This window comes from Vicugna pacos, chromosome 13 (genome assembly GCF_048564905.1).
Source record: "Vicugna pacos chromosome 13, VicPac4, whole genome shotgun sequence".
Classification (NCBI taxonomy): Eukaryota; Metazoa; Chordata; class Mammalia; order Artiodactyla; family Camelidae; genus Vicugna; species Vicugna pacos.
In genome coordinates, this window is record NC_132999.1 from 49,402,410 (window position 1) to 49,415,976 (window position 13,567).

The following is a 13,567-nucleotide window of genomic DNA, read 5'->3' on the forward strand; positions in this document are numbered from 1 at the left end:
TCTCGAAAACCCAAACCTACATCAAATAATTTAAACAGAAGTGGCATTTTTTTCATATGGAATGCAAAATGCACACATTCACATACTTACATATACATAAATATATACATATATGTTTCCTTTACAAAGCTTCAAAGGTTGCATTACCAGCATGCAAACCTCTTTTTCCATGGAAATTCCTAATACTGACAAGGAATGTCTAAAATACTTAGAGACATATTTCCAGAAAACTGGACTCTCTTCTTTTCTTGGCTCTTAGAGAATTTTCCTACCAAACTTCTACCAATGACCATTTAAAAAAATTTACACCCACATTGGTAATACACATTTAAAACGTATTAACAAAATGGCCAGCTTGGACTTAAGAAAAATGAGAGAAAAAAAAAAATCCCACAATAAAATCTTAACCCTTAGACGGTGGAGTTTAGCTTTTTATATTCTTTTTCAGCCACATTATGTTGCATCAGTGTTAAAACAGAAGCAGCATATCATCCAAGATATTTGCAAATAATATATGTGTCACGTTTCCCAGCTGCTATCTTTAAATGCAATTTGTACTAATCTGAGTTCTAGTTCAAAAGCATCTGGACGATCCTGAGGGTTTGCAGCCAGCATTTCCTTAATCAGTTGTTTCATTCGCCCATTCATAGTTTTTTTCTTCACAGGAATGAGAAGTTCCATTTTGGGATTTTCCAGAAGCGCCTCCCCAACAGGCACAATCTCAGTTCCTTGTTTTACATAACTCCCCAAGAGTTCCTTCTTTGTCTCTGTGTCTATGAATGTGATCCTTTCCAGCATTGCCCAGATGATAATCCCCAGAGCAAAGATGTCAGCTTTTGCTGTATAATGTCCCTCCCACACTTCAGGGGCCATGTAGAAATCTGTTCCACATGCTGTAGAAAGGAAACACTTGTTTACACTGACAGGTTCTTCTGGGTTCTGCCCAGATGCTGAACAAACTTTACTTAGGCCAAAATCAGCCACTTTTAGTGTGGGTTCCAAGTCACTGGTATCCAACCTGCTTTGAGAAATCAGGATGTTATCAGGCTTTAGATCTCGATGGATTATCTGGTTTTTATGTAAGAAAGCCAGGGCACTGCTCAGCTGAAGCATGAAGCTGGTGTTAGTTTTACGATTGGGTTTCCTGGACAACAGATACTCATTCATATCTCCTCCGTCACAAAAATCCATCACAAACCACAAGTAATAGGCGCTTCTGGGATCAAAGGCAATTTCTCCTTTTAATGAAGTCTCTACAAGCTATAAGAAGGAAGAAAAACCAAATTATAGTAATCTGCTCAGTTTATACAGTTCAGCTATAGAGAAAGAGTTACTGGTTAAATTAGTCTCTAATTTTAAATGGAAATTTCATGAATATTTATTCAGTCAGTGCATTTTATTTTAAACTTCAGTGCTTCAAACTGTCAATCTGCCCCTAACAAATACACCAAATCTCCAAGTCGACAGGTAAAAACTTATTTCAAAATAGCTTTATTTTGAAAAGTGTCCAACTGGCTATACATGCATGTGTCAATGGAGCTGAACTCTAACGATCTAGCTAATAGCTTCCTGAAAAGATCAAAGTTTCAGCAGCTAGACCTGGGAGACTGCCAGCTGGGGTATAAACATCAATTAGGAAATTCTATTCCATGAAACTGCCTGAAATCTACTCCTTGCCCATTGCACATATGCTACCAACATAATCTGGAAAAATGATCAAGGAGCAACTAGTTGTTACAGAAATAAAGTGCTCCTGTAGTCACTGATAAAAAATAAAGACTGATATCATTACTTCATAAACTTCTACAAGCAAAATACAAATATGTTGGTTATCTCCATCACTAGAAGGCTTCTAAGAACCAATTTATAAAAATCATATATGCATTTTGATATACAAATTCAAATCTGAATTTGAATACAAGTATTTCTTTGATACAAGCTGCAAATCTAGAATAAACTACTGTTTTATTTGTATCATTATCTAATTATAACTCTCCTACTATGTGAAGTTCAAGAATATTAACCTTACCTCACTGAACATGAACTACCATTCTAAAATACAGGCATACAGTGTTTTGAAAGCATTTGCCCTATGGTGTTCTTTTCAGACTCAAGAGTTGAACAGAAACTCAGTAGGGAAGGTGAAGAGTTATTGAAGAGGGAGTGAACTGCTAATTTTAAGTGTATATCTACTAGTATTCCCTTTTGTCATTTTGGTGGGCAGGGGCAAGGAACACCTCTCCATGCCACCTTCCCCCTACAGCAAACAGCCATAACTGCAATGGTTTGCAGATGTCTTTTTTGCGTGCATTTTCCTTGTTGCCTGTTTGCCATTGAGACACCAAAAGAAAGAACAGAAAGGTCCGGATCACACAATTATTTTACCAGATGCACTGTTACTAATATGATGAGATTAAAGACTAGCACCATCACTCTTTCTTCATTTCTTCTCTTCTTCTGTCTTCATTCTCAAAAGCAAACTTCCTAAATAATTTTGAGCAATGCAGAGTCTCATCATTCAAATAATGATTTAGAATAAAGTCAGACGGTATATATTTTAGGCTTGACAAGTCACATAAGGTCTCTTCCATATTCTTCTTCTTTTTCTTCTTCTCTTAAAAAATGTAAAAACTATTTTTAGCATCCAGGCTATACAAAAACAGGCTGAGGGCTATAGTTTGAGGACCCCTGGTTGAGAGCTACAGAAACACAGCCCGATCTGCTTATTTTCATGTGTAGAGAATGTTAGCCATTGGTTCTCTTGTCTAAAATCCTTTAATAGCTTCCCTGTTCTCTTAGGATATAGTCTAAGCTCTTTAACATGGGCTGTGGGACCCTGTGTGCTCTGACCCCTGCTTCTTTCTATGCTCATCTAAAACAACTCTCCTTGTACACTGCAGTCTTACTATCTTCTTTCAATTCTTAGAATGCTTCATGCTTTTTACTTCTAGACATTTGTATGTACAGTTCTTTCTGCCTGAAAAGCTTTCTCACTGACTCACCTGGCTAACTCCAGTTCACCCCACAAGTTTCAGCTGAAACAGTTCATAATTCCTGAACCTAGGGATTATGACAGGTTCCCTACTATATGCACCTATACCATTCTGTACTTTTCATTCTTGACAAGTTATTACAAGTACACAGACTGGCCACTAAGTTCCTATGCATAAGATATGTCCTCTTTTAATTTTTGCTTTACAATTCTTCTAGATGAGGTTTTTAGCTATGAGGAACTAACTGAATAATTCCAACTGAGAACAAGGAAGATATCCAGAAAAACATGGAGAAAAAAAAATTTGTGTAAAAGAATGGAGAAGACCATGTGTAGGGGCTGTGTGGTCACACTACAGATTTGTCTTTACTAGATGTAAATATTGGTTGCCTTTACTAGTGTAAATTTAGAGAAGGCACTTGTTAATGTGTTGATGAATGTCTGGTTAACTAAATAAAACCATACAAAAGATAACTTTTAATAGAGCTACCTATTACTGAATATTTCCTATGTGCCAATTATTGTATCTGCATCACTTCTAATTTAGACAACTCCCATGGAAGGTAGAAATTATCATTCCTTACATATGAAGATACAGGTGCTGAGAAAAGTTGGGTTATTTATCCAAGGTCATACAGCCAGCAAAAAGAACCACAGGTCAAACACAAGTCTATTGGGCTTTAAAAAGATGAAAGAGATTACTAAACAAAAAGGGGATGTCGATTAAAACAAAAAATCACTGAATCAAGTCTGGAAGTACTTGAAATCTTAAAGTCTTGAAAGATTAGCTAACTAATGCCTAGTTACCATAATGGTTGCTTGATGTGGACTCAAGAATACCATCAACACTAAGTCATATGTTTATGTACTTGCATGTGTAATCTGAAAGAGATTACACATTTTAGTATCTAAAATTCAATGCAAAGTCCAGCAACGGTCTATCCCTTTTTAGGAGGGAGTATAGTAAGAATGTTTCTGATATTTTCTATCATTGCAAGTTACATAATAAGCACTTGTAGAAAAATAAACAATAAATAGAGGCTAAATGGTTGTGTCTTATAGTCCCTGTCTTAAGACTTCAGGTTATAGCATGCTAAACTTGCAGTATAAACTAGGTTCTCAAGACTGGTATTTGTTCACCAATGAAACTTTCAAGTTTCTACTTACACAGATTAATGTGTTTGTTTTCTTTGTTGTTTCTAGTCCAAAAGCATTTGTTGTTTTAAAACAGACTTTTGTACCCTGATAGTGAATTCTGAATTTAGACACACTCATGGAAAGTTGTTTCCTGTTCCAAGAATGACTGGACTTAAGAAATTATGCTCTGGCCTTTAGCTAGCTATGTCTTAAGTATCTTTTCTCTTTATTAAGTATGGAGCTACTAGAGATTTTGATCTATGGCAGAAGCCAATCTGAAAAAAAAAAGCTTTTCTGTTTTCTTATGTTAATGCCTTCTCCAGGTCTACAGAAGAGTAATTTGGAGGCAAGTGAACAATTTAGAGGTTAAGAAAGCAAAAGTTTTAGCTGTCAGATGTTTAGCTCCCAATTCTGCCACTTGCTAGCTATATGATTCTGGATAGATTCATTATCGATTCTAAACCTCAGTTTCATTTGTAATGATGATAATAATAGTATTTTTCTCATAAGATTGTTCTGAGCAACTGCCTTTAAAGCACTTAGCCCAGAGCATAGAACGAGTAGGAACCCAAATAGTAAGCTATTAGCACTGTTAGTAACATTCAGGTGCTAAGCCACATACTCCATGAAAATTAAATGGAACTGCATAGTTAAGAAATAAAATAACCCCCTAAAACAGCAGAGGCTTATGTTCAAGCCAGTGATACATAAAGAAATGTTCAATTACCTATGGGTGCTGCTATTGGTTGTGGAGTTTTTCCCTTTCTTCTGCCTTCAGTTCCAAAAAAACTGATTTCAAATAAGTGAACTAATTAGATTCTAGTCTCAATCTCTTCTCTAGCTCCTGTGTTGCCCCATTCCTATGCAGATTGGCAAGTATCATGGCATAACAGGTGGCTTTGTTATTTTTAGGTATTTGCATCACAGGTTTAAATAAAACCTTGCTTTAAAGCAAACATCTACTCAATTCTTGGCATACCCCATCCACTCCTAACTGTATAAACACCTGCGTTTAAAAGTAAAGTTCGTCTGACTCATTTCTCTTACTGCTGACCAATGCTATGGTCAAATTATTACTATTTCCCATTCAGCCATACATACCTGCAAATAAAGGGAAGAATTAGAGCCATGGGACATCTTTTGCACCATTCCATCTTTTTGCAGGATGCATTCCTCCAAGTGAATCACATTTGGATGTTGGCTCTTGATACTGCTTAGTGCCCAGAACTCACGCAGGGCTAGTTCAACATTTTCAGGTGCATGGCATCGAATCTTCTTCACTGCCACCCGTGCAGAGGTCTTTCTGATGACTGCTTCATACACAACACCGTAACTACCTCGGCCTACCTCCCGTATTAGATCGTACTTTGGCTGGCTACTCACCATCTTCAAGGTCAAGGTTTCTGGAAAAATCAACAAAGTACTCTGATGAAATTAATATACCTACTGGCTTGTATTCCTTCTTATATACAATTTAGTTACCAACTGTCTCACTGTTTGCAGTGCTTGAACAATATTTGCTATGCCTTGGGCAAATCTAAATATTTTAATAATAATAGTAAAGCAGCTAACATGTAGTACTTACCATGTATCATGAACTGTTCCAAGCACTTTATAATATTAAGTTCATTTAATCCTAACAATATGATGAGGTAGATACTATTATGGTCATTTTATAGTTGAGGAAACCAAAGCACAGGGAGTTTAAGCAATATGGCCAAGGTCAAACAGCTAGTAACTAGTGGACCTGGGATTTGAAACCAGGCCATCTAGCTCTGACATCCTTAATTTTAACCACTACACTATACTGCCTCTTACATGAACTGCTTCAAAATATCACTGCTAAAACCAAAAAAATTCAGTACTCTTATTTACTGATCATGAAAAAACAAACAAAACTCCAGCTTCTCCTGAAAGCTGACACACACATAAAAGGTCATAAACATGGCAAAACAAAAAACAAACTCACACAGTTAGAAGTACAAACACCTGGCTTATGTTTAGGGACTAAAAGTGAACCAGATCACATATAGAAGTGAAAATGTGTAGTTTTTATTATTTAAAACAGTCAAACTGTATATGTTCTTATTTTAATTTTTCTTATGTTATTTCTTTATTTCTCGCAAAATAAATGAAGTTTATGGAATTCCTTTAAAGATAAAGTAAGTTACCTAGAATATGGTTATCTTTCTGTTGTTGTTTCGACAATAGCTATTTAGATTTAGGTCATTTTTTGCCAACAAAAACTGTCCTACATATTAAGAGGCTCTCTGGAGTTCATATTAAGTTCTTTGGAATTCAACTCGATGAATCATTTAAAGACAGGGGCAAAGGCCCTACATAGAAATGCTCACGTATTGAATCAAGAAAGTCTCAAGTGTGCCTCTTCCCTTTACGAAGAATGTCAAAATTCTAATGAGCTTTAGGAAAAAATTCTCATCTGTAGATTGCCACTATGGGCAAGAAAAGTAACCTTAAATTGTACAATTTTTAATATTGTACAGTTAGGAGAATAAAAAGGTACCGACACCAGAGCCTGAGAAATTGGGACCAGCTACTTTAAGTCCGCAGGATAGATTTAATAAAGAAAACGAAAGCTTCTGAGGCTGCTTAGTCCCACTTTCTCTAACTGGACACCCACTCTTCGAATTCCTACTGTATTTCCTAGCGTCTGATTTCCTGTCACAGAATCCTCTGCCCCAAATATGCAAGTAGGCATTCTTTCCTGTTCTCCGTGGATCGCCAATTACTACCCATCTTAAAGTGGCTCGTGTCTTTGAAAATGTCCCATATCGCCCTACAAAGAACACCTGAATAAAGGGGAGGAGAGGTGTTTATGAAATCCATAAGATATTGAACGAAAACACTGCACGGTGATGCATCCCGTGCGAACCTGGGTGACTTAACGACTTGCATCCCCCGGGCCCTCGTGCCTGTCAGGCGAACCCAGCGCTCGGACGTGGGCCCGCCAGGCCGTACACCTGCTGGCGCCAGGGAAGGGCCAGTCCTGGACAGAGGTGTTGCCGGACGCGGCGACTCAGGGCCCCGCTCATTGGACAATTATCAGGCCCTCCCCCTCCTCGGCTACTTCCAGATGAAACCCGGAGGGGATCCTCCCGAGGCCCTTCACCCCGAGGAGCCAGTCCTGCAACTGCCCCGACTCCTCGGGGGCCGGCGGCTGACGCCCGGGACCTGGGGAGGAGGCCACAGGCAGAAAAGGAGGCCGCAGCTGCGGCCGGTGGCCTGAGGCGCAGGGGGCCTTCCTCAGGATGACTCCGCTGACAGCTCTCTGACAGGCCCCCTGGCGCGGGAGGCACATGCAGAGCCTTCAGCTCTGCAGCTAGGCCTCTCTGCCAGGCCGAGGAGCCAGATTTACCTCAGGGTAGCCGCCGCCGCTTCTCCCTCTCACGGGCTCTGCAGGCCGCCATTATCGGGCAGCTCGCGCCTCCGCCGCGGCGGCCTCCAGTCAGAGGCCGACGCGCGCCCCCGTGGTGCGCGCGGACACACCCCCTTACGCCGCGCGGCCCCGCCCCCCTCCGGCTTTCCGTAGTGCGAGTCGGGATGCCAAGCGCCAGTCCTATTGGGCGCGCGCCCCGCGCTCCGCTGGCCTTATCCCGGCTCCTATGGCTTTCAGGAGCCGGGAGTCGCGGAAGGGGTGCGCGCTCTGGAACGCACCACTCGTGTCCCTCCCCGTAGGGGTGGCCAGGCTCGGGCGGCCGGAGGCCACTCCACGCCTGGGGCTCGGTCGCCCTGCAAATGCAGCGGGCGCGCGAGGCCGGCGGCCCCGGCGTAGTCCCCTTCAGCAGGTCGGGGCCTGGGGGTGCGCGCGTCCGGCGCGGCCTTCCGCCCCTGCCCCGCCCCCATTCTCGACCTACCGAGCTGCGGGCAGGTGTGCGGGGTCGCTGGGGTGGAACGCCTGGTGCATCTTCCTCGGCGCAGGCCTGGGATGCTCGCGGGATGCGGGCCTCTACCGCAGGCCCGCGGAGAGGCACGGCCAGAGATGGGAGGCCTGGCGTCAGCCCTCCGGGAGGGAGGCTGCACCTTTTGTCAGAGTCACTGAGCCATGTTTGCTGGCGGTGCAGTTGCCGCGGCGGCGGCGGCGCGGGGCTGGGTGCGATCATCTGGGAAGACGCCGTCCCCTGCCCGGCCAGCGCGGTGGTATCTCCCTTAAAGAAGCCGGCGCCTCATTGTTCAGGGGCCCAGCCGCCGGGAGTATGGGTGCCCTGCCCGGCAGGGGGAGGAAGGTGCCTCTGCACTCTCAGGCTCCTCGGGGAGAGTCGGGATGCCCTCGGCACGTGGCGAGAGGCGGAGGTTTGAGACGGCTGGGGCCGGGATTGACAGGGAGGACAGCCGTTCTCAGGGCCCGACGGTCAGTCTGAGTCATAGAGGCACCCAACAGCCGTCAGCGGATCCAAAGACGCGTTCGCTTGACAGCCAGCCCAGGACTGTCAGTTGCTCAGAGACCCGGACCAATCGGTCATTCAGTTAGTTACATAGATCAGTATGCATCCGCCAGATGTCCTTTCCTTCACGATTTATTCAGCACCTGCTGTTTGTCAATAAAGTGGTTGGTCCTCCTCCCAGTGCTGTATTAAAGCATGATGTGCAAAGAATCCCTGTTACTACTCTCAAGGATCAACCAATTACCCATTTTATTTTCTCTTCTCCATTTTTGGACCTTGTCCTGAGAATCGGGGACTGGGTTAAATCTTTAAATGGTGTCTCCTAATCCTTACAAAATCCCACAAGGTCTGGCTTTATTACTAGCCCTGTTTTTTACAGGTGAGGAAGTAGACCTCTGCCTTATTTGACCGAAAGGTGTCTTTGGTAGGGGGTCACCTGCCTTGAATACCCACTCTCCTGGCGTAACCACTCCTCCTACCCTTCGAGCCCGCAACACTACTCTGTAATCTGTTTTGACTTTTGCCCTGAGTGTCGTGTACCAGTCTTGAGCTGTCTGCTGGGATTACTGATATGTTCCATGGCTTGGTTGCTGCCCTTGAAAGTAGAGGGAAATACAGAGGCTTTGTGTAGACAGGTAGCTGCGTATGTGGGTAACTGATCAGAATCAGGGGAAAGTGTATCTCGTTTGGTCATGAGGAGCCTTTTCCTTTTGTCTGTCTCAGCCGTTAAATACAGGAGCCCCTCCTCTAGAGCCTATTGCAGACCCAAAGTTATGAAACTGACTCTAACATCTGTGAGGTAGATGTTTAAATAATTAGGGATGTCCTCTTTAGGAAAAAGACTACAAAATGGACCTGTGAACACATTGCTGGGGCCTTGGAAAGGATCACTGTAAGTGAGGGACTCTGAAGCTGAAGCCTCAGAATAAATCTGCCCTGAAGATTGCGTTATATTATTATGTTTGCCCATAGGCCTTCTGTTAGACTGAGAGTTCCCCCAGATAGGAAACTTGTCTGTGATTCATCCTCCTCTATCTGATATGGTACCAAAGTATACCTGAGGATAGCACTGTCATACATTGCTGGTGGGAAGGCAAAATGATGTAACTCTAATTAAGGAAATTTGGCAATCTATAGCTAGATTACATATGTATTTACTCTTTCACCCAGTAATCCTAGGTCATGGCTAAACTTCTAGGAGTCTATCCTAGTGATACATTGTTAAAATACAAAAAACTGTATGCACAAGGCTATTCATCATGGCATTTTTATAGCAAAATATTGGAAACTGCTTTTGTGTCAATGAAGAACTGGCTGAATAAATTATAGTACATAAACAAAATGGAGTGCTATGCAGCTGTAAATAGATATGTGGAAGAGTTCTTATATATACTGATAAACAGAAACTAGTATGTAGTGATGTCCATTATGTTGTTAAGGGGAATAAACAAGTTGCATAATGGTGTTTATAGTATACTATCTTCTCTGTAAGTAATGGGAGATATAAATATACATTAATTGCTTATATTTAAAGTTAAACAATGGAAGAATAAACTCAATCTAAAAATTGTTTCCTATGTGGGATGAAGTGGGTAGGGATGGAAATGAGACTTGCATGAATGTACCTGATTATAGTTACTATTTTGGAACGTTGTAAATGTTGCATGTTTATAAAACAAAATTCAATAAAAAGAGTAAAATACTCCATAAAGATTAAAAACAAATAGAAACAAATAAAGTGGCATAACTACACAGAGGAAATAATTTCAAGTGGCTGTATTTTGACTATACCTCCCTGATGGCATATAATCTAAGGACAAACTAGAACTGCAAAGAAATATTAAATTGCATTCATTAGTCATATTGTTAGTAACAAATACTAATGTTGTTATTTTGAAGCTATCATTGGTATATTTTAGAATAAAGCAAATAAAGTAGTTATGTTAATGACACTGGGAATCAAGATTCTCAAGGTATGAAAAAAAGAGTTACAAGTGTTAAAGCCTAGTATGATTTTAGATCTGAGACAGATAGCAGAATGAATAAAATATATATTTTTTTCTCTTAAAAAACATATTTTCAAGCTCTGTCTGCTGAAAAGGCCTTGACACAGGGACCAACCCTAGTAGTAATGAACACCCCTAGTGCACAGATTTGGCCTCTAAATACCATTTTCCAGTTAAAAAAAAAAAAAAGCAGAGAAAGTCAAGGCTCTGATAAATGACTAGTTTCAAACCTGGAGCAGGAAAGATGAGGTTGGATCATCTTGTGCCTGGAAGCAAGGAAGCTTTCAAAGGCTCTAGGACTCATGTGAAAATGACTGAAGAACCAATACAAAGGGGCTCCACTGACCAAAGATGGAACAATTTTAGCATTTAAAGAAAAATAATGACTTTAATAGATTGCAACAAATAAATACGTAAAAATCCATTAATTAATGATACTTAAAACAACACATTTGTTACCAGTAGAGCTTTATAGAGAATCAACTGATTTACTCTGAACAGCCATAGAGGAAAATTAATTTTTTTCAGATCTGTCCTGGATGAGTTATATTGCAGGTAACCAAAGAGTAGATAAGAAAATAAATTTTTATAGAGGAATTCCAATTAATAAATGCAGAAGGAATGATAGGATTAGAAAAGCATGGTTTTACAAAACCTAATGAAACAAGGAGTGTAGGCAATAATTGTGAAATGATCCTGAAACAACTGGAGTTTAAGTTGTTGGGAAACTTTGTAAAGGAGACCTTAGGCTGACAGCACTTGAACCCATTGACCTATCTTAAAATCACTAAGAGGGGAAAACAGTGCGCTCCATGAAATAGTCTTGCCTTGGAAAAAAAGAAAAAAAAGGATCTAAGCCTAATCTAACCAAGGTCTAATTACCAGTTTACCAGAAATATGGGGCATAGACAAATACTACCATCTGCCAAACTCAAAATGTGGGACATTCTACAGGATAAGTGACCTCATTTCTGCAACATTCATGGCATGGAAATAAAAAAGGATGGTAGAATGTTAAAGCATAAAACTCAAGACACTTACCAAATGCAAAAACCTTATGTGGATCTTCATTCAAGTGAGTTAACTGTCAAAAGACATCTTTGGTACAATCAGGGAAATTTGAATATGAACTGATAGATTAAATTGTTTTTTTTTTTTGTTAGGTGTGATGATGACATAGTACCTGTGGTAATAAAAGCCTTTTTCAGTTAGAACTGCACACTGATGTATTCTGGATAAAATGAAATGATGTTTGGGGTATGTTTTAAAATACTCCACAAGCAGCATAGCAAACAAAAAAGAGGGAGGAAGGCTGGCAGAATATTGGTAAGTGTTGAAATCTGGCGCTGGGTGCATGAGGTTCATTACGCTATTCTACTTTTTTGTGTATGTTCGAATTTTTCCATAATAAAAGTTAGACAACCACTCTCAAAAATGAAATGTCTTCGGTAAGTGGGAACGTGGATGTAGCGATTCTGCCCCCTGGTGGCAGGTTCTGTTGGTGCAGCTGCTGCCCCAGCCTTAGGGCAGGTCTGAATTCCCAGACCTGCCTAGAGTCATGTCGTTTATAAATCTCTTAAGAGCCCTACGAAATGGATAGTATTAGTGTACTATTTCACAACTGAATAAACTGAGACTCAGAGGGACTAAAAAGTCACTAATGGAGCCAAGACTCAGGGAGTGAAGCCCAGTAAATTGCTGTGTTTCCAGACCTTATTTTTCCTATCTTAACAAAGGGTTCACATGGGAAGAGGCAAGTGGAGATGCCCCTGATTAGAACAGGGCCACAGGAAGCAGATCATCAGGGAGCAATTTCACCTATAAGCTACAGATAAATGTAAATAGGTAATATAAACATAAATACATAATAGATAATATTCATAGTACCTTCTGTGCCAGGCGTTGTGCAAGGTGCTGTTTATACATCATCTCATTTACTCTCTGCAGCTATCCTGTGAGATATACTATTACTGCTCCCTTTTACAACTGAGGTGACAGGACTTGTCCAAAGTCACACAGCTAGAAAATGTCTGAATTGGAACTTGAACTCTAGTCTGACTACAATTCCTATGTGTTTTAGTTTTTTTTTCTTTTGAGATATAATTTATATACAGTGAAATGTTCACATCTTAAGTGTATACTGTTTGTGTTTTTAAGCTCTAGTGACTATTGTATACTGCTTGTCTCACTGAGCATGAATGCAAATATTAATTTTTTTTCCTGGATAGTTTCAATTTTTTTCTGAGTAGGAATGGGAGCCAAGAAAGAGAAGAAAATAGTCAAGAAAGGAAAGGTGAGCATGTAAGGTCAAAATTCACAGTTCTGCCTAGAGTTGACCATCCTTCTGATGACTTTTTTTTCTTGTACAAAGAGGTGGCTCCTTATAGTTTTATCTCCTCTCTTCTTTTAGAATGATCTCCATCATGCCCTCTCAGTCACTTAGACATACAGTTATGTCAGAGCTTCTTGAATGGGGCGATTTGCCTTTCAGAGGACATTAGTCAATGTCTGGCGATATTTTTGTTCATCACAGCTGGGAGGGTAGGTGCTACAGGCATCCAGTAGGTAGAGACCAAAGATGCTGCTAAACATGCTACAATGCACAGGACAGTCCTCCACAACAAAGATTTATGCTGCTCAAAATGTCAATAGTGTGGAAACTGAGAAGGCCTGGTCTAAGAAACAACAGTAGGCTTGCTATGCAAATATTACTTCAAGACAAATCTCTTGGTCCCCTTTCCCATCAGATTGCTGGCCCTATATCCTCCCCTGCAGAAATTCTGGAGGCATCATTGATGCTTTGTCAAAGACTTAGTACCTTCTGAAGTCATCTCATCTGAGGCCAACCAAAAGGCATCATCAAAATGCTACCAGATTTCAAGATGAATAACCAGGCCCACCAGTGATTCTTTTCTGATTATAGCAGAGAGAATCCCTATCAGTATTCCTTCTTCTCTCCTTCCCCAGCTGGGGGAGCCCCAGCTCCATCTCTGCAGGGGGAGGCTGCTTGAGAAACTCCTTTAAGGAGA

General features: G+C 41.0%; 1 protein-coding gene across 2 annotated transcripts; it reads right to left on the minus strand.

Annotated features, from left to right (window-relative positions):
- Positions 1-403: 403 nt before the first annotated feature.
- PDIK1L (PDLIM1 interacting kinase 1 like) lies at positions 404-8,471 on the minus strand. Of its 2 annotated transcripts, none has more exons than XM_006196806.4 (3): positions 8,005-8,471; positions 5,231-5,532; positions 404-1,260 (listed from the first exon to the last, which is right to left on the minus strand). In XM_006196806.4, exons 2-3 carry the CDS (start codon positions 5,513-5,515, stop codon positions 520-522), a joined length of 1,026 nt encoding a protein of 341 aa, XP_006196868.1. In that variant the 5' UTR covers positions 5,516-5,532; positions 8,005-8,471; the 3' UTR covers positions 404-519. The 2 variants fall into 2 exon arrangements, with proteins under 2 accessions (XP_006196868.1, XP_006196869.1); XM_006196807.4 differs by lacking the exon at positions 8,005-8,471 and adding an exon at positions 7,506-7,644.
- Between the last annotated feature and the right edge of the window lie 5,096 nt (positions 8,472-13,567).

Bases quoted from the DNA above. Each gene is read 5' to 3' on its own strand.
- PDIK1L (XM_006196806.4), bottom strand. From the start codon at position 5,515: ATGGTGAGTAGCCAGCCAAAGTACGATCTAATACGGGAGGTAGGCCGA. The intron at 1,261-5,230 runs GTATGTATGGCT...TCCTTCTTATAG, and splicing joins ATTCTTCCCTTTATTTGCAG to CTTGTAGAGACTTCATTAAA.